We start from the raw sequence: 22,270 nt of genomic DNA on the forward strand, positions 1-22,270 counted from the left end.
GTGGACTAGTTCTGGAGATGAACATATTGGGTGGGTGAGAGATGAATCAGACAGCGAGTTAACCCTAAAGTCTATTGTCTATTGTGATCTTTTGTGAATTGATTTTGAGAAAATATCACTTTTAGTTGAATTTTGGTATGTGTATTCCAGAAAAATGAAAGGTGTTGAAGAGGTGATGTTGGAGGATTTTGTAGAAAAAATAGCAACAAATATGTCTTCATTGGTTTGTGGCATAACATTGATGGTTTGACTGTAATCTCACTGACGATTGATAACAAAGTTTGTGATGGGAAGATGTGGCAACTGTGCATTCAGTGATGGTAGAAGCAAGTCTGAAGCAACTAGAGTGGGAAGAAGAAATGTCCCTCTGTAAAGTGTTAGGTTACCGAACATTTCGTGCATGTATATAATTTTGCAACCCATTCTTATTCTTACATGAACATGTGTTGCAATGTTGTCATGTGTGTCCTTTTATTTGTATGACTACTCATCTCAAAACGATCACAATTATGTTATATTTTAATTTTAACTCACCTGCCTGTTGGATCTCTCTTCCACCGAATATAGTTCCTTTCCTTGTTTTATATTATAATGGAGCTCTGAAGGACAGTATAAAAACCAAAACACCTCGCACCAGAAAACGTATGATTTATGATTAGGTACAAAGAATAGAGGTTACATTTGAGAGGAGGGTTATCTTCTCGTTATGGAAAACTCTAGTTTGTATTGTATTTATTCTCCAAATAGAACCGATTAAACAAAGCACAAGTTATTGTTTTGACTTGCAGGCTTGTGGGAAACCACCAGTCCTGTAAAGTTTCTATTGTTTTCCTTAGTTTCTAAGGAAATGACATGTTAATGCCTTAAGATGGCATGATAACATCAGTCCAATTAGTTCGTCATTGCACATTAAACTCTACAGTTATTCCAGTGTAAGAGAACATATTTTTTGAGAACATTGGAGGAAATGGTTTGTTTGAAAATTACTTTTAATTTCATGTTATGCACAGCAGTGGAAAGTGTAGCTGCATCTCTGCAAGAATTGTTTTGGCACAGAGATGCACAAATATGACAACGCTGTGGTTGTTGCCAATATGTAGCTTCTCTTTCCACAACAAAGTAAAGTGCTGCAATGAATTTCTGCAGATCCGTGTTGTAGAGGTGAACCATTTATGTTTATGAACATCAAAGAAGATATATTAGGAACAGCAGAGATGATCTTAGATCAGTATAGATCTCCATATACAAAACTTAGGCACCCATATGCCTTATGGCTCTGTATGGGCAAAATTTTCTCTTCCCCATGTGATTCATTAAAAAATTGTAGATTTCCATATGGCATGTGGCCCTATGACAGCAGTCGTGATAAACACGATAAAAACAAGAAGTGTGCTATTTGCTCCTTTTTTCAGTTTTCTTTACATTTTATAATTGCAACCCTTTGAAGCCAGTTCCTTTAGTGCAAGTTAATGCTTTAAATAGATATTACCGCTGTAAATTGTATCTTCAGCTAAATATGAGCATTTTTGCCTTCATGGTCTGGTACTCAGCATGCTGATTTCCAGATCTACAGGTCCTGGGTTCGATTCCTGTGCTTGGTTCTCGGGGAATTTTTCTTGAAGTAGAAAAGTTCTGTAGGTGTCTAGAGTCTGGAAATTTGTATGAATGCGAGTGTTCTGGGTCATGACTTAACCAGTTCTCAAATAAAATGCAATATATCAGGATTGTTACTGAACAGAATCCTGAACATATATTGTTGACAAAGTAACGATATCCGTGAGCTCAACTAGAAAGCACTAAGAGGTACTAGAGATTTAGCAATGAAATAATTAAATACTCTCTGATATGGCCAGGGAATGGAAGGATATTTTTCCCAGGAAGGCGTGTTGAGGAGCATCAAATGTTTGTAATATTTCGATTGCTGATTTTTAAATTACAATAATTGCTAGTTACCAGTGAATTTAAACATGAGCTTTCATTCAATGTTTTACTGTTATAGCAAGATCAGTCCTCAACGTATAATTGTGCACTTTTTTTGCAATTTGATAGTTATTGGGTTGTAAGTTTCCGGGCTTGTGCTGCATTGTCTCAGGTGCTGGAGCTAAAAAACGTTAGCTAATAATCCTAATGTGATCATCCTCAGAGCTGTGGACTGTGGGTAAGAATTGTGTGTATTTATTCACACTGCAATGGGTATATACCCGGTGGCAGTGGTAACCTAATTACACTCAATAATGACAATAATAAACTTATTAATTAAAAATACAGTTAATAATAATACCAATAATTAATACAAATAATTAATACTAACAATAATTTATAATAATAATAATAATAATAATAATAGTAATAATAATAATAATAATAGGGAATATCCTAAATTAAATTAAGCACGATCACTTAAAATAACATTTAAAATAAATCTAATTTGTATCTTAAATCTAAGTTCGAACTAAAACCCACGAGTATGATATGTTCATATCTGCATAAGTACCTTTCCACATTACACTCATTTCGCTGTCAACTCACTCACTGCACTGGAACTACGACACATTTCACTGATTCTATCCTGATTTCACTAACACTTCAAAAACATTTCACTGTTCAAATACTTTGCACTGCCACTATAAACTATAAAGCTTCCCTGACAGGAACACGTTTCACTGACACAACACATTTCACTGACACAACACACTTCACTGATACAACACTTCAATAACAAAATATCATTTACATCCTTTACATACTGTGTATAATTACCGTCTATTAGTAAAGTCCTTAAGCCTATTTTTAAATACGTTTTTGGTTGTTGGTAAAGCCTTCAGTAAGTCTGCAGGTAAAGCATTCCAGTCCCTCATAGTACGATTGAGAAAAGAAAACTTTCCAGTGTCCGTCCTCTGTCTTCTTTCCCTCAATTTATATGAGTGGTCGTTCCTTGAAGAGTAATTTGACAGTTGCAACCTATTTTTTATTTCTCTCCAGGCAGGCTCACCTCTGTATGTTTTGAACAGTGCGCATAATCGAATTCGCGTTCTCCTGTCCTTGAGTGTGTCCCATTTTAATGGTGAATTTTTCCGACAACACTTGAGAGCCCGTTTTTGTATCTATTCCAGTATCTTAATATGTTCTAATCTGTAAGGATCCCAACATGCAGCACCATATTCCATTACTGGACGTACTAGTGATTTATATGCAATCTCTTTGGATTTATCAGAGCCTTTTCTTAGTACCCTCATCACAAAGTGTAACGCTCTCCATGCTTTTCCCGCTGTGTCCGTAACGTGTTCCCCCCAGCCGAGATCGCTGCTAAATGTTATTCCGAGGTATTTACATTTGTTAACTTCTGGAATGGTTTCACCCCCTAACGTATACGATTCGACTATTTTATTTCTTTTCCTTGTAAAGCTGATGGCTTTGCTCTTTAGAGAATTTATTTTCATTTTGTTGCCTATTGCCCAATCGTTTATTCTATTTAGGTCAGTCTGAAGAAGAGTAGTATCTTCATAACTTTTTATTTCCCTGTATACCATACAATCATCAGCGAATAAGCGAACCCTAGACAAGATATTAACTGGCAGATCATTTACAAAAGCCAGGAATAGAAGAGGCCCCAAGACACTCCCCTGTGGGACTCCGGAAGTAATTTCAATTGGGTTCGATAATTCCTCCCCTACCCGTACTCTCTGAGTGCGACAAGTTAAAAAATTCCTTGATCCACTGGAGTACTCTGAAGTCAATCCCCGTTGTCAGTTGGCAGAGATATTTATGTAGTGGCTCTTGGTTTCTGCCTGTCACTGGTTGGTTGTATTATTATCTCTCTTGTGACTGGTCCTTAGGTCGTCCAATCTCACATATGTACAGGGTTGGCACTGGCTTCGAGTTTTGAAACATCATCCTTGTGGATGTTAATCTTGTTTGCTGGCAGATGTGTAAACGGCAATGGCCTTGGAGAAAGGAATATGGCCCTCATAAGTTCGGCTTTCTGCTGAATCGCGTTTGCTTCTTGACTAGTCTGTAGTATTCTTCTCTGTCCATTATTTTGTTCATTATTGCATCGGGCAGAAACCCAAGAACCATTACATAAATATCTCTGCCAACTGAGAATTCTTATCCGCAGCTCTGAGGACGATCAGAGTAGGATGATCGAAATGCTAGCTCCAGCAACTGAGGCAATGCGGCACAAGCCTGGAAACTTAAAACACATGAACAGTAGCTGCGGAAGCCTATGCCAACATTCATAGTTCTTGTTTGTTTGTGTCTTTTGCAACCTAATTGAAACTTCAGCTATTTAACTGAACATTGTAATATTTCTCAGAATGTCCATTGCCATTTATATATCTTTTCAATACATAAAATAGCATAACAGGTTTTATCTAATGAATGCTATTTCTTCAAATAATTAATGCTGTAAAATGCTGTTTTTGAAAACATTTTTGCTGTAAATACACATCACTAGTTATTACTGTTTAGCACAGAACAATTCCTGAAGAATTATATAATTTCATTGCAGAATTCTACTTTCTTATGATTTATGGATGTTGTTTCTGTGTAGTTTTTCCGACATTTGTGAAGACTCCAGGCAATATAACAGTAAAGACGGAGAACACAGCCCGACTGGAATGTGCGGCAAGGGGAGAACCAACTCCAGAGATTGCGTGGCAGAAGGATGGTGGTAATGACTTCCCAGCAGCCAGAGAACGACGCATGCATGTCATGCCAACAGACGACGTGTTCTTCATACTGAATGTGAAGACTGTTGATATGGGCACCTACAGCTGCACAGCGCAGAATCAAGCTGGTGTAATTGTTGCCAATGCTTCTCTGACAGTTGAAGGTCAGTAGGATAGAAATGTGAACATAGGGAATAATTTCATATCATAAACGGATCAATCTACTGTTATTACTTGCAACGGAGGTACAGACACACATTTTTTTATGAATAACAGTTTCATTACAGTTCTTTGTACACATTAAGAAATGTAATAATTAAAAAAAAAAAAAGAAAACTCTGTGTAGTTAAACTATGCTTTCATTCACTTATAGTGTTCTTCCCAAGGGCAGGTCTTTCACTGCAAACCCAGCATTCTCCAATCTTTCCTGTTTTCCACCTTCCTCTTAGTCTCTGCTTATGAGCCATGTATCTTAATGTTGTCTGTCTTCTGCCCTGAACTTTTCTCCTCGTCACCGTTTCTTCAGAGGCAGTTCCTTTTTCTCTTCCTGATCATTTTCAGCTTTATTCATTCTTCATCCACTCTCTCTAGCACAGTTTCGTTTCTTATTCTCTCTCTCCATTTTACATGCTTCGTTCTTCTCCAGATCTAAATTTCAAATGTTCCTGTTCGTTTCTCTTCACTTTGTCGTAATGCCCATTTTTCTGTCCCATACAGTGCCATGCTCCACACAAAGTACTTCCCTAGTGTCTTCTTTAGTTCTTTCCCAGATATTCGCAGATGTTCCTTTTTCTATTAAAAGCTTCCTTTGTCATTGCTATCCTTTTGACTTCTTCGTGTTACTACTTATAGTGCACCCCAAATACAGTATTTGAAGAGCTCCACTTGTTTCACTGTCTCATTTCGAATTCGAAAGTTTACTTTCTTTATTTTTATTATCATTTCATACTGCTCACAGCTGTCATTTAGCTCCAGTAGCTTATCTCTTAGTATCATCTCCTCTTCTGCTAATAATGTCATATCATCAGCAAATCTTATGCACTTTATTCGTCTTCCTCCTACTATCACTCCTCTCATGTTCTAAAAACAGTTCTTCACTAAATCCTCCAAGGAAATGTTGAACAGTGTAGCTGTCATACTCATCTCCCTATTCTACTTCCCTGTGACATTTCTTCTGCTATCATGACTTTGACTTGTTTCACATAAAGGTTACTGAATAGCTTCCTCCCTTTCCAATCTACACCAGTTTTCTTCAGGATCCCCATAAGTTTATTCCAATCCACTCTGTCAAAAGCCTTTATTTTTCTTTAGGTATTTTTTGCTGATTGTTCACAACTGTCCAATTGCGTTTCTAGTACTTTTTCCTCGTTCCATCTTTGTCCACGCCTTTGGAGTAACGGTCAGCACGCCTGGCCGCGAAACCAGGTGGTCCGGGTTCGAATCCCGGTCGGGGCAAGTTACCTGGTTGAGGTTTTTTCCAGGGTTTTCCCTCAACCCAATATGAGCAAATGCTGGGTAACTTTCGGTGCTGGACCCCAGACTCATTTCACCGACATTATCACCTTCATTTCATTCAGACGCTAAATAACCTAGATGTTGATACAGCGTCATAAAATAACCCAACAAAATAAAATAAATTTCTCGTTCCATCTTTGAATATAAACGTCAATTCGGTATTTGAAAGAGAATCTTCTCCGAGTGTGATATCAGGCTGATAGTCCTGAACTCGTTACATTTCTTTGCATTATTTTTATTCTGTATTGGCAATAACACTGTCTCTGTAAAATCTTCAGGCTATTCACTTTCTCATATATTTTGTTGCATAATAATAGAATTCCCTTCTGTTTTCACCGAAGCATTTCACTAGTTTATTGGGAATTCCATCAACACCTGATGCTTTCCCATTCTTCATTTCTCTAAGCGCTAGCTCAAATTCTTCTCTTAGAATAGAAGATCCTTCTTCTTCTTTTGATACGACCGATTTGTATTCTGTAGCTAAGTCATCTGGATGATTTTCTGTCTCATAGTTGTTCTACATATTTCGTCCATCTGGTCAGTATTTCTTGTTTGTTATTTCATTTTCTATTTCATCTTCTATCAGCCACATGGATTTCCTGTTCTTATTTGTGAAGTCCATACATTTTACTTTGTGGTAGATTAAATCATACTTCCTGTTCTCTCTAGATCCTCTATTTTCTTACATTTGTGTTTCATCATGGACAAATAAATATGGAGGTTTAAAAGTTTGGGCATTAATAGTGATGGTATTGGTGGTGGTAGTATTTATGCAAGGTGATCCATTTGGTGGCAAAAAAAAAGAATGTTTACTAAATAAATGAAATCCACCACTTTGGAAGTGGTCACTGTGTCTTAGTGCGAAACTTGTGGGCCTGGGTTAGTATCCTGGTTGGGACAAGTTGTCTGGTTTTCCCTCAACCCATTAAGAGCAAATGCTAGGTAACTTGCTCATTTCACCGTCATTCATCCTGTCTGCTTCCATACTCATGTCATCCTACCATACAGAATCCGAACTGGTGGGATTCTTCATCATAATCACCAACAATTCGGCAGAGGTGCAAATGGCTACACACCAATATTTGTAGCATTAGAAATAAGTGAGTGAGTGATTAAATGGATGAATGAGTAAACAAATCATTAAAAAGCATGCACCCCAAAGAATTGTCTGATAATTTGTTTTGACAGGTTCTTGACTCTGCTATCAGGTCATAAATGTCATTAAACAGACATGAGTAATATCTTTCTTTTATAGTGCATCTAGCAAAGTATACTGTGTTGCTGAATGTTTTTAATGAAAATTTCAATTTCAGTATAGGTATCATTTTAATTTTCATGCTTCACTTTGCAGGATTTAGTTTGGAATTGTGTACACGTGTATGCATACTCTCGTGTTTGGAAATACAGTATATGTAGTATTGATTAGTGATGCTAATGAAAGTAATAGGCGATAGACATTGAGTATAAATAGCATGTTAATTTTGGATCACTTTTTTAGTAATGGAGAACTTAAAACTGTTGTTTATCTTGTAGTCCATTAGATCATGCTAATAAGCTCTGAATTTTTATACTTTTGACGAATTTTTAGTTTCGAGAGTTGATTTTAGAACTTATTCCCAGAAGCAGCAGTATTCATGTGTTGTATGTAGGACGAATCGCTTTATAGTGCTTTTTTTTTTTTTGTAAGAACCACCATCATTTGTGAAGCCGATGGAAAATAAGGAGATCACAGCTGGAGAACCAATAGTCTTGGAATGTATGGCCTCTGGATCTCCAAAGCCCCAGCTGACTTGGAGAAAGGATGGCAGAGAGCTTGTCGTGACAGAGAGACACTTCTTCACTGCTGATGACCAGCTTCTAGTTATTGTGGACACGGACTTATCGGATGCTGGTACATACGAATGTGAAATGTTTAACTCCTTGGGCAAGGAGCAAGGCTTCTCACAGCTCTCTGTCATACCAGGTGAGTATAAATAACCTCTCTAAAACTCAAGAGGCCAATTATTGGAGAAATAATGATATAGGATAAAGAAATATTACATTACTAGAGAAGGACATTTTTATTTTGGAATTTAACACTAAAATTCTTGTTGTTTCTGCATTTTACATTGATATTTTAGGTTCTCTATTTTACAAATAATATTTCCTACATTTTGTTGGTTGATACACATCATCTTATAAATGAAGTTGATTTACAGTCAAATTTTTGTTGGTGATTTGAATAAGGTGACTCAGTTACACAGTGCAGAATTCCATCACTGCATCAGGGAAACTTTTTCCAAAATTTTCCTTTTGCAGGAAACAAAGGGAAAATTCGGACCGTGTGTTTTTCCCATCATTGACAGTCTGGCAAAAGCTTAAGGAAATGTTGATATCACAACAACAAAATCAGGAAAACTGACGAAGAATCATTTCGAAGTATTGGTTCCAAAAATATTGCGAGAGTTCTTGATGGGAAGCTTGCCATATTATAACTGCCGTAGCATTAACCACGTGCACCACAAGAAATAAACAGCAACGCTGAAAACTGTATGAGAAAGACACAAAGATAAGCAGTAGCACAGTTGTGATTGTTTACAGGACATGGTTGTCTCGTTGAATATCTCGACAAATTGAACTTAACGATAACAAACTGCCCAATATGTAACAAAATTGAAATGTTGAACAAACAACTGCTGCTCCTTTGTAACAAACTGGACTATGATAATAGGAAAGAGAACAACATTGAAGCACTTTATTGGGAAGCTAGAGAAAGAATGATGCAAATCAATTTTTAATTGCCATTCAACAATGACTACAACACCACCACCGCCACTGCCACCACCACCACAACCACCACCACCACCATCACCACCACCAACACCACCACCATCATCACCACCACCAACACCACCACCATCACCACCACCAACACCACCACCATCACCAACACCACCACCACCATCACCACCACCAACACCACCACCACCAACACCACCACCATCACCACCACCACCACCATCACCACCACCACCACCAACAACACCACCACCATCACCACCACCAACACCACCACCACCAACACCACCATCATCACCACCACCACCAACACCACCACCATCACCACCACCACCACCATCACCACCACCACCATCACCACCACCACCAACACCACCACCACCATCACCACCACCACCACAACCACCACCACCATCACCACCACCACCACCACCACCACCACCACCAACAACACCACCACCATCACCACCACCAACACCACCACCAACACCACCACCACCAACACCACCACCATCACCACCACCACCAACACCACCACCACCACCACCACCACTACCACCACTCTTCTTCTCAACAGGCATGATTTTTTCTCTGTTTTAGAGGGCAAAGAGCAGCTGGTAGAGTTGCGCAGAAAATCCCTCGTCATTATTCTGTTCAATTCTTCACAAGTTAACGCTCAGCCAGACCAACAGAATATTTTGCACTTGGCCAAACTGAGTAAAATTCCCTTGCTGCAACTGTTGCAGTCTTACCAACTATGGTGACAACAAGCAAGCAGTTTCAGATGGAAATAATACTGCATATTTAAAAAAAATAAACTGAATTTCTATCAAATGAAATACAGTAAGCTCTTGCAGAATATGTTACATAGCCATGTAAAATATCTGTAAACGAGTTTTAAACATACTGTGTGAAATCATATAAAGTGAGTTAATTTTATATCAAATTTGGTCTTATGGTTAAAAATTGACCAATTCAAGAATTTGATACATATTAAAAAAAATGCAGACAATATCCAAAATTTGTCATTTGTATTATAATTTCCAAATTTTTGATATAGGAATAGAGTTCTTTTAGAATACAAATATTTTATTAAAAATTGAGTTTAAACATACCGAAATTAATAAGTAGAAATCATAAAATAAAATTATTTTCCGTGCTTACACTTTAATCTGTACAGCTTGTTATAAAAATAATTGTTAAAGTCCAGTTAATTTATGTTGGCACAGGATTTTTAGAAAGAGAAGGATTGTTGCACAAACATCTTGTGTTGCTGGAAACATACCAACTGATTTTAAAGCTTTGCCTTATATTTTAACACCTGGAAAAATCGTCAATAGTGAAACTACCGATTTTAAAGGAAAAATGTATGTACCATCTATGTACTTCTGGATTCATGATTGTAATCTATTTCGACTGAAAACTTCCAATGTGAACACCATCACTGATAACAACCAGTTGATTGGCTGAAGTGGCATGGGAGCTGGGAAACAGTGTTCGGTTCTTTTGGAAAATCCTTTGTTTTAATGAGGGTTTTGCACTATGCTTCAATAGAGATGGAAGAAGGTCGTTGATGAGGAAAACCTTCTCTGTGCCCACATAAACCAAAATAATTTTGGTGTGGTCTATCCCTCACGAGATGATGAGGAAGTAAACGAAAACAGGGTGTTTATTTTCATTTCCTGTCACATCTAAACAAAATTTGGTTCAATCAAATATCACCAAACATACCATCTCGACATTTGATTTCTACCTACCTTCCTCTGTCATATTCATAATTGGCTCCTTGCTCTCCCTTATGTTTGCCATATCACTGCATTGAAGGTGGATTGATCATGTAACATTCACTCAAGGAGGGCAGCACGGATCTAGCTGCAGTGAGTATTGTTGAGTTGAGATATTTTGATGATGTTACTTGTATTTGGTATCTTTGGGGTTTCTGTAGGTTTTTCGAGCTGAAGCAATTTTTGTGATTTTGCCTCTACTTTCTGTTTTTTTTTCTTTTGTTTCGAGGGTTTTTTTCCAGTTCCAGTGACAAAACAGTGAAGCTGAACCATGCCATTTCGTTAGACTGGTTCAGTTACTGAAAAATTCTGGTAACTTTAGAGCTTATTGCAACAGGTAGAGATTGAACTTTGATCTCTTGTTGATAGTTATACTGCTGCTTGTAAGAACTGAAAGTTTGTCTTGAGGAGCATGGTGACCATCTCCTTGAAATAATTGACAGGTTCTTCAAAGTTGGTGCTCAGCAAGCAATTAATGAAGCTAAAGCTATCTGCCACATTCTTACAACATGGCCAGAATTATTAGCAATTGATTTCAATGTGAACACGAAGGTTTCACCCAAAGGCCGCATTGTAGTTGCAGTGTGGTTGTTCACATAAGATAATGGAGATTCAGCCTCAGTCTTTTGAATGTTTCTAGTATAGTAAAAGTGTCTATTTGGAGATGGTACCACAGTTATCTCTTTTGATGGTCTTACTAAGGAAATGAAATGTTCGAGCCATCAGGAAAACGGAGAACCTGAAATGCACCTAGAATCACTAACACCACCACAAAACTAGATGTTGCATCATCAAGACGTTCCTGTCTTATCTGAGGGGAATGATCAAAGGGGATAAAGTACTGGAAAACTACAGACTTGCAAGCAACGACAGTTTATGAATGTTTGAGCTGTTTTGTGCTCAGTCTCATCTACAATGAAGACTAACATTCAGCAGCTCGAGAAAAACTTGGCTGAGGTTTCTTTTGTGAATCTTGAATCCTCAACATAGACAAATATCGCAGTGTCCACAAAGTAAGCTATGAGTTTGATTTGAAGAACAGATTTTCCCATTTCAGGCGCAGCTTTCCCTGATACTTCATTAAAAAGTGGATTAAATTATTACCTACGTCATTTAACGCAAGTCAGAGAGAGACAAGCCAGAATAATTGAATAATTGTTTTTCATGTATGTTCAGCATTAAATAAGTACTGTAATTTTTGTATTTCTGGTGTCTGGACACTTCGATAAGTCTGTGTAATGTACTCATCAGCTGATTTTGACTTAACATAATCTATAGGATTTGCCTTTGGAACATTGAGAAGTCGAGCAGCAGCCTTATAGCCTATTTTCTTCTTCTCACAGTATTCACTGCATCCACCATTTCTTAGAGTTTTTCTACTTCACCATAACGCTAACTAGGAAAAGTACAGAGCGGTCTATGACAACTGGCGGCAAGCGGGCCTGGTGAACGAGGTCCACTGCAGTTGCTAGAGTGACTATTAAAATTATAGTATTCATATTGTTTACTAACCTTGACTACAGAACGTTCCGAAAATGATGTCTCTCTGCTGCAACACATTCCTGACATCTCCATTACACGTGCACATTCGTCTTCTGTAATTCTCCCGATTTCTCGTACAATTCTGCCTTCTAACTCACAAATTTTGTGCGGATTGTCTTTGTATACTTTATTTTTTAGATTTCCCCATAAATAAAAATCGCAGGCTGACAAATCAGGGGGACCTAGAGGGCCATAATCCTCTACTAATGTCCACACCTGTGGAGTAACGGTCAGCGCGTTTGGCCGCGAAACCAGGTGGCCCGGGTTCGAATCCCGGTTGGGGCAAGTTACCTGGTTGAGGTTTTTTCCGGGGTTTTCCCTCAACCCAATACGAGCAAATGCTGGGTAACTTTCGGTGCTGGACCCCGGACTCATTTCACCGGCATTATCACCTTCATTTCATTCAGACGCTAAATAACCTAGATGTTGATAAAGCGTCGTAAAATAACCCAATAAAATAAATAAATCCTCTACTAATAACCCTGTCCTCGAATATTTCGCTTATCAAATTCAATGTTTCGGCTGCTGTATGAGCAGTTGCTGAATCCTGCTGGAAAAAAAGCACTCTGACATTCGATATAAGTTAACTGTTCAAAAAATGGGTTGATATTTGTGTTCTGTATCTGTCACCATTGATTGTACCATCAAACAATATAGGGCCTGTAATCCTATGTGCAGTTATAGCACATCATAGGCCAATCTCATCATGTAAAGGAGTTTCATGAATGAGGTGAGGATTTTCTGTGTTTCAGTATCTATTGTTTTGCGTTGTAACACGGCCATGTAAGTGAAACTATGCTTCATCTGTGAAAATAATTATTGTAGGATCCACAAGGTCACTGGCAACACTTTGTAAAATCCAGTTACAAATATTCACATGACTCACATCTTTAGCCTGTAATTTATGCACTATTGTCACTCTGTAGGGCTTAAATTTAAGAATTTTATTGACTGTAAATGCTAGTTTTCGAAACACCAATTTCTTGTGAGAGACGGCGGAGAGATTTTCGAGGAGAATATTGTAACCTTTCTCTTATCTCATCAAGTTTTTCCTCAGTAAGTACACTTGGGTTTTTCATTCCACGTTTATTCAGCACTGAACCCGTTTCTCTAAACTTTTTTACGAGGTTTAATATAGCCGTCCTATGTGGAATGGGAACACCAAGAAATTGTGTTGCAAAACGTCGTTGCAGTGTTCCACAGTTCTTCATTATCAAGTAGCACTCAACAAGATAAATTCTTTATTGTAATGTAAACTTTTGTCGTGCTATATTAAGCCACAATCTTCAACTAAGACGTATGTACATCAACAGAACTCATAGGCAACTGAGCAGCAGCTATCAGTTGCAGTGTCACCATATGTTGTGTCCTTGAAGGCAGGGAAAGAGACAGAAGGCAGGAACAGAGAGAGAGAGACTGTAGCAGATCCTGTTCACTGGGAATGACAAGTGCTGCTTGCTGCTGAGTGCCATAGAGAATGTCATAGACTGCTCTATAGCATGCCATATTTCATCTCCAAGATGAAATTTGGAACATTCCTGGGGAACGAATTTAGGAACAAAATGATATGAAAAATTATGGCTGCACTTTTCTACAACGGTAATGCACAAAGATGCCAGGAACATACTGTATGTATCTTAATAATAGACAATACTAGCCATAGGTGAATGGAAAATAGGCGTTCTAAAGACTTATTTGGTGATATAATTCCAAATCATTATAAAATATAAAAGTGAAATTAATCTAAACATTAACACAGCAACTAAATCAGCATGAAAATCTCTTTATTGGTGTTTTTGTCACAAGTTCCAGTGTCTGCCACCAGGATGGACCGCTTAAAAGTCCAGAAACCGAATTGGACAAATTTGCTGTTGTGGGGACGAATATCAGACCAATGATTTTAATCATTCGTTTGTTCTACTGTTTGTTTGTTTACCTACGCAATAGTTTTTTTTTTATTTATTCGTTTGTTCATGTACCCTTTTCTTTGTTTGATTTTCGTTTATTCATTCATTTGTGTATTTGTTAGTTTATTTATCCATTTTGTTCATTTATATGTCTGTTCGTTTTGTTTGCTTATCTATCTGTTCGTTTTGTTTGCTTAGCTGCCTGTTCGTTTTGTTTGCTTATCTGCCTGTTCGTTTTGTTTGGTTACCTGCCTGTTCGTTTTGTTTGGTTATCTGTCTTCGTTTTGTTTCTTTCTCTGTATGTTCATTTTGTTTGCTTATCTATCTGTTCGTTTTGTTTGCTTATCTATCTGTTCGTTTTGTTTGCTTATCTGCCTGTTCGTTTTGTTTGGTTACCTGTCTGTTCGTTTTGTTTGGTTATCTGTCTTCGTTTTGTTTCTTTCTCTGTATGTTCATTTTGTTTGCTTATCTGTCCTACTCTTTTTGTTTGATTATCTGTCTCTGCGTTTTGTGTGCTTATCTTTCTACATTTTGTTTGCTTATCTGTCTGTTCGTTTTGTTTGCTTATCTGTCCTCGTTTTGCTTGCTTATCTGTCTGTTCCTTTTGTTTGTTTGTACTTTTTGTTTGCTTATCTGTCCATTTTGTTTGTTTACCTGTCTATTTGTTTTGTTTGCTTGTCTGTTCGTTTTATTTGCTTATCTGTGGGCTCGTTTTGTTTGCTTATCTGTCTGTTCGTTTTGTTTGCTTATCTGCCCTCTTATTTTGTTTGCTTATCTGTCCCTTCGTTATGTTTGTCAGTCTGTTCGTTTTGTTTGTTTATCCATTTGTTTGTTTGCCTCTTTCTTCGTTTATTCATTCGTTCATTTCTTTATGCTTTCTTTCATTATGTTTTCCTTTGTTTTCTTTTGTACTTTCATTCGTTTGTTTATTCAGTCTTATATTGATATATTTCTTTATTGCTTTACTTCACTGTTTGCCTGGGTTTCATTTTCAGTTTTTTATTTCAAACTAGTGCAATATACTGAGTCTTTCATTAAAACGAACTTTAGGGCTGAAAACATTAATTCCTTTCATGCAATATGCGTATTCCTTCCAAAGTTCTGATTAGATTAGATTAGATTAGATTATACAGAGCTGAGTAAGGGTGGATCTGCCTTAGTACCATCTTCAGCAAAGAATGCTGTAATTATTAATTTCAACGTCATGACTAAAACACAAAAACGTTTTGGTTAGTTAATTTATTTGGCTTAGTTGTAATTTAATGTTGCAGCATCAAACCCCATGATGAACGAGAGTGACATGACAGGCATCATCATCATCACAGTGGTTTGCTGTGCTGTTGGCACGTCGGTTGTGTGGGTTGTGATCATCTATCAGACACGGAAACGCATGGGTATTGTGGAGGTGCGAAGTGACGATTGTCCTTATCCAAGCACGTTGCTGGCAGCCACAATTGCCCCTGACGATAGGGACTCTGCCCCACACCTGTATCTAGACACCAATTCAGAGCATTCGAGTGGCAGCAAGGATAGTGGGACAGGTGATTCTGCTGGGAAGCGTAGCAGTGACAATCTGCTCTTGGGCAATGGGATTAATGGCCTTGTTCTGAACATTGCAGGTAAGGGACTTGCCAGTTTATTTATTTCTGTCTAATTGTGTCTTTGCAGAGGTGTGAACTGCACGAGAAAGTGCTTGTAATTCAATGTGGTGTATTTTTCTGTTATGTTGAAAAACATACAAAACTTGTATAGTATTAGGTTTTATCTGCAAATGACGCCATAAGTCAGTTGAAAAATGTGCGTGTGCGTGTGTTTGTGTTTGTGAAATCATGATGGGAGATGTATTACAAATGAATTTGGTATCTTGGGAGACTAGGTTGCCTATTTACATTTTTTAATCTTGGTGATGAACACATTTTGTCTGTTTGAAAATTGGGACAGGACCTTACTTCCGAAAATAGCATGAAAACCCTTTCTGTTGAAATAAATTTAAAACGGTCATTGAATTTAAATGATAAGCAAAATGAAAGTTAACATATTCTCTGTTTTCATTATTGTATGTTGTGTAACATAATGTATTAATGAGTAAAATTCTGATTTTTTCCTAGGTGATTCCTTAGGCGCTCAGGGTAGGGGATGCATATATATCAGTTTTAGAGTTCCTATATGTGCCTCTTTTAATGATATTTAAGAATAAAACTTTCTATTTACTTAGTAATAACCGATATTTAAAATGAGAGTAGAAGTCAATTTTTATTATTCACTTCATCATTATTTTCATTTGCATAACAATAACTATTTGAAATCATGCAATGAAGCCATCAGCCGTCTTGCAGTCAGTATTTTTCTGTGATGTTGAGATGAACAGGCAAAGCTTCCACATAACGCACACTGGGGTGAGAGAGAGAGATGCCAATTCTATATAAATGTGCTGCCAAACAATCATGCTGGTCAGAAGGCAGAAGGCTGCCTGCCATGCTGAATTTCTTGGTTCTTCAGGAATGACGTTTACATTTTGGAGGAGGGGTTCCCATGATTTATCTTTAGCCGATTCCTTTATTCTGTTCAAAAATTTTTGTTTGCATTGGAATTTTTTATTGAATTTAACAGAAATAAATGATTTTTGAGTGTTATGTTTTTGTATTAGAGTGCAGCCTTTCTTGAAGTAATGAAAGGGAATACATTTTCCTAGAAGTGTGTCATGCAATGCATTATTAAGTCTGCATTCTATTTAAAGAATGGGTGTTCTTCTTAAGCAGTAGTTACTGATGTACCTATAAAGTAACTATGGTATAGCCAAATAGGGTCAGAGTTACATGGGCTGTCAAATATGTAGAAATAAATAAATTGGTAGTAAGTAATGTCATATCAATGAGTGTAATCAGAATATGAGATGAAATTAAAAAGAAAAGTTTAATAATTCTAAGACGAAACTAAAAAACACTACAGTTGTCAGCTATTTGCTGTTTGGTGTTTATACTGTTTGCCAAACTGATATGTTTAATAACATTCTTCCTTAAATTGAACTACTTTGTGATACATAATGTTTAGTAGTAGCATTTTAAACTGCAGCTCTGTAATTACTTGAAATTCAAACTGTATGCTGAAATAAAACTTGGCATGACACACACTGCGTTCAACTACCAAATGTTCTTGTTGGAGCTATGAAATAGCCAATAGCAGGATGCCTGTCCACCTGCAACTCCCAGCAATACTTGCAGTGCTTGTACACTATATGGTCTATTGCACCAATGCAATGTTACAAGCATTTACAACTAATGTACTTATGTCTGAACTTGAAAACTTATGCTAATACTAATTGTAACATGGTTAGTGCTTTCACTGCTGAATTCCTTATAGTATTTTAACAATAGTTTCTCATGTGACTCTAGCCATCTGTCGTGATTTCTTATTATTCCTTCTTCAGTTCTTTTTCAAAGGTAGAGTGTTGAAATTTTTATTTTAATTTAGCCATGATCAGATAATATTAAAATTATGAGATATATATTTGAACTCAAGAAATTTAAAGAGAGAAAAAAACAACTTAGAGAACCAGAAAGAGATTTTAATAATACATTGTGACTTTAATTCGTAATGATATATTTCTGCTAGGCTTTCATCAATTTATTTGTTGTTTTTAAATTTTTCATATTTTTTGTTTCGTTTTTGTGCTTTGCTGAATTATTTGCTTTTCTTCAATGCTCAGGTTATTAACTGACAATTTAACGTGTAGAAGGAAATATGTATAGATCCAGAAATAAAATTTAGGCCACCTGAATTTTCAAAGTTGCAGTTATGTCCAGTAAGCACGGCCCAAATTTTGTTTTTGAGTCTGTATATATGTGTAGCTTCAATGAAATAATTGATGAATTTACCCATATGGGAGGAAAGTGAAAAGAGATAACAAATTGAATGTCTATTCAGGCACCTATTTTCTTAAATTTATAGTGCATTTTAGCCTTCAAATTTTTATATTTTCACAGCATACCAATCTGAACTCTACTTAGTAGTAGTGCTTTTCTTTCAATGACATAAAATAAATATCTCTTCTAGTTACAGTATACTAATGTTTAAGTGCTTAATTCTTCTATGAAATGGAAAAATGAAAATATTACCTCTAATGAGATCCTGGATACTCCAATGAAGCAAGATTCACCTTATGGTTTGGAGTATTCGACAATAGGATTGCTACTGCCTACAAGTTGGCTGGCTGCAATGTTACTCTCTCTCTCTGTGTGTGTGTGTGTGTGTGTGTGTGTGTGTGTGTGTGTGTGTGTGTGTGTGTGTGTGTGTGTGTGCGCGTGTGCGTGTGCGTGTGCGTGTGCGTGTGCGCGCGCGCGTTTTTTTTTTTAAGCATTTATTTACATCATGTTTCATTACAATTAATGTAATACTACATGACTGGTTGATTAGTACAAAAATTTATGCGTACATTTATTTATACCAGTTCTATTCTTAATATTGTTCTAGTTGTAGTTATAGTTATATTACTTATATAGTGTACCCCCTAATTACTGCATACATATTTGTTACAATGTTTTACAGTGATTCAAAATCCACTGAATTTACAAATTGCATGAATTCTTTACAGTACCGTGTGTGTGTGCGTGCGTGCGCGCACTTGACCAATGGTCATTCTCTTAAAACATACAATACATACAATGTGTACACGAACGAAGGTTTGAAATAATAGGCCTAACACTAATAAGTAATAAAAAAGAAATAGTACTAAAAAAAGAGTTTCACGTGTGTTTCCCAATATCAGTCATAGATAGGGACCTGTATTTTTAGCATTTATTTTCATCAACATTAATTAGCATCTGTTTTTGTCGAAATTAGCATCTACTTTTTTCCAAATTGGCATTTACTTTTTTTTTTCCAAATTAGCATCTATTTTTTTTCCAAAGGAAAGTTTGTGCATTTTACCTTTCATTTCTCAAAAGATAACATTGTGAATAGCTCAGCATTTTAATTCTTCAAATTACATCTTCTGTCTGAAACAACAGCACCATGCTGTGATAAAACACGTTAACTGTCAACATTGTTTGTTGGTGTCCACAGTACTTGCAAACAACATTCTGAAAACGCTTTATTCTCCAACATGGCTATTACAGAATTTACAAAAAACTGTCTGAAGTATAGAGTCCATGAATGGCATACTGTTGGGTTCTTTCATGAGCAGTTATAGTTGTTCACCCATTTTGCGAAGGAGCACGTGTCTCACAAATTCAACCAACTCTTCCAGTATAGCTAGAATAACTATCCAATTCTGCTGTGATCTCAAAAGCAAACGGCCGAGTAAACTGACACGATTCATTTTAGCCAAGCCCATATCGCATATAGAACTTGATAATCGATATTACGACATGTATACCAATCATCTGACCTTCATTACCAATATATGAAATTTATCAAATCGAGCGGACAATAATTGATATCGAGTTAATTGATCGATATATTTTGAGTATTTAAAAAGTGTCTTTAATTTTTGTATATATATATATATGTATATATATATAATGCGCTTTTCACTTGAAAAATATAATTTTACTGATAAATTGAGAGGTCTAGTGAGAGAGGGATCTATGCCACTTTGACAAGAAATGGAAATAAATTGGCTTTTCTAAAGCATTGTGTTGAGTCATTATTTGAACAATAAAGAGGTAACTTTTTTCTTCTTAACTTACTGTTAGGTAAATCATGCAAAAGGAAAAATATAAATGTCAATGTGAATAGCATTGATTATGACTTGTATGGTATAATTAATAAAACAATTAAGGAAAACCACAGATGTTACACTCGCACATCAAATAGTTTTAATCATGCTATGTCACCCTCAGACAAACAACTTCATATCTCTTCTGGAGTATCTTCACTGTCCAATGTTTCTGTGTATTTTAGTTTTGGTAAACACCATGAAAAATTAGGGGAATATGTGGCATTATTTAACTTCAGGGCTGATATGGGTATTGTGTGTGGATAGAGTAGTGGTATTTCCTCAAGAAGTTTAGTCATATAAGGATGATCAGCCAAGGAGTCTCTCCTAGTTTTGGAGTGACGACCTGGCATCTTCTTCAAAGAGTTCCAATCCGTGCCACTCTTCCATGTGTTTGAAGAAGAGTATACCTGGTTGTTTATCAGCTTTCACAGCACTTACTTTCCTAACACCAGTTACTGCAACACCACTCTTTACTGTTTTGCTGTTCAACTGCTGAAAATCCCTGGAATATTCATTGTTATCATTGGAATTACCTTAAACAGGGGTTTTGACTATAGCATTTTTCACAACTTCATACCACTGGTCAGGTGTGTAAATATGATCTGTTTTTCGGATTTTCGTTTTTGTTGTGCGAAAATCTCGGTCGCTGGGTAAATAGGTATGTCCAGGAACAAGGAAATAATGTTGAATGGCATCATAGAGTCCTCTGACAATAAGGCAATAATACACATTAAATACTGTATTGTTTTTGTTTTGTCTAGTGCAGGAGTCTGAGGAAAAAAATCAACTTTCATAACATGTTTATTACAGTGTGGAGACAAAATTCAAATTTAGGTTTAATATGCATAAAAGGAGAGGGACATAGAAGCAACAATATTATATTCTGGAACAATAAGTTCTTCTCTTATAGCTGATAATCCAATCTGTAACATTTTTATGTTGGTACGTCTGTAACTCACATAGCAGACAACATCAGTAAGTGGCATTGCTCCTTCTCTCACTCAAAATGCTGATGAGGACGTATTCAAGAATTTAGAACAACTGCTGCAGAAAGAGCGGGAGCTATGCCACGTGGTTCAAGTTCACAGGATAGACGCAAGATGACGAGAAAACTGGAAATGGCCAAAACTCAATTTTTCATGGTTTGTGGCATAGCTCCCTCTCTCACTAGACCCCTCAATTGCTATTAAATAACATTTTTTCGTGATTTCGTAATTTTATAGGGAATTCACATTTTTCGCACTTCCAATTCTGCTAGAAGATCATGCTAAATCACCTTACAGATGAAGACAAACACTTTCTACCCCACAATATAAAAATTTGCGGATTCTGCAAATGCGAAATTTTCGGGTCCATAGTCATAGATGTTTGTAGAGTAGAGTGCAGGGCAATGTTGAAGATTTTCTTGCATATTGCAAAGTGGGCAAAGAGGGCTGTCCAGAATTCCAATTCTGTTTTCCTGTAAATATTAAAATGCCCAGTTTTACATTGTACATTAATATTACATGGGGAGTAGTACAAAGAAAATATGCTGTATATAATAGTTACACTGTCAAGTCCATTAATGCTTATTTACAAATGACTTTCAAGGAACCTGGAGGTTCATTGTTGCCCTCACATAAACCCACCATCGGTCCCTATCCTGAGCAAGATTAATTCAGTCCCTATCATCATATCCCACCTTCCTCAAATCTATTTTAATATTATCCTCCCATCTACGCTGTGGCCTCCCCAAAAGTCTTTCCCCTCAGATATTCCAACTGTATATGCATTCCTAGATTCACCCATATGTGCTACATGCCCTGCCCATCTCAAACATTTGGATTTAATGTTCCTAATTATGTTAGGTGAAGAATACAATGCATGCAGTTCTGCGTTGTGCAACTTCTCAATTCTCGTGTAATTTCATCCCTCTTAGCCCGAAATATTTTCCTGAGCACCTTACTCTCGAACACCCTTAACCTCTGTTCCTCTCTCAAAGTGAAAGTCCAAGTTTCACAACCATACAGAACAACTGGTAATATAACTGTTTCATAAATTCTAACTTTCAGCATTTTTGAGAGCAGATTGGATGATAAAAGCTTCTCAACCAAATAATAACAGGCATTTCCCATATTTATTCTGTGTTTAATTTCCTCTCGAGTATCATTTATATTTTGTTACTCTTGCTCCAAAGTACTTGAATTTTTCCACCTTTTCAAAGAATAAATTTTCAATTTTTATATTTCCATTTCGTACTATGTTCTGGTCAAGACACATAATCATATACTTTGTTTTTTCGGGGTTTACTTTACAACCTATCTCCTTACTTGTTTCAAGTAAAATTCCCTTGTCTTCCCTAATAATTTGTGGATT

At 36.7% G+C, this 22,270-nt stretch overlaps 1 protein-coding gene across 4 annotated transcripts in view; it reads left to right on the top strand.

The window, feature by feature from the left end:
* The window catches only part of lbk (leucine-rich repeats and immunoglobulin-like domains protein lambik), a 121,417-nt gene that overhangs the window by 70,188 nt on the left and 28,959 nt on the right, over nt 1-22,270 (top strand). For all 4 annotated transcript variants that reach the window (XM_069836751.1, XM_069836753.1, XM_069836754.1 and 1 more), the window contains 3 exons: nt 4,553-4,834; nt 7,873-8,148; nt 15,468-15,815. In XM_069836751.1, the coding sequence (XP_069692852.1) occupies nt 4,553-4,834; nt 7,873-8,148; nt 15,468-15,815 (906 nt within the window). The remainder of the gene's footprint in view (nt 1-4,552; nt 4,835-7,872; nt 8,149-15,467; nt 15,816-22,270) is intronic.

Source organism: Periplaneta americana, chromosome 10 (genome assembly GCF_040183065.1).
Source record: "Periplaneta americana isolate PAMFEO1 chromosome 10, P.americana_PAMFEO1_priV1, whole genome shotgun sequence".
NCBI classification, from domain to species: domain Eukaryota; kingdom Metazoa; phylum Arthropoda; class Insecta; order Blattodea; family Blattidae; genus Periplaneta; species Periplaneta americana.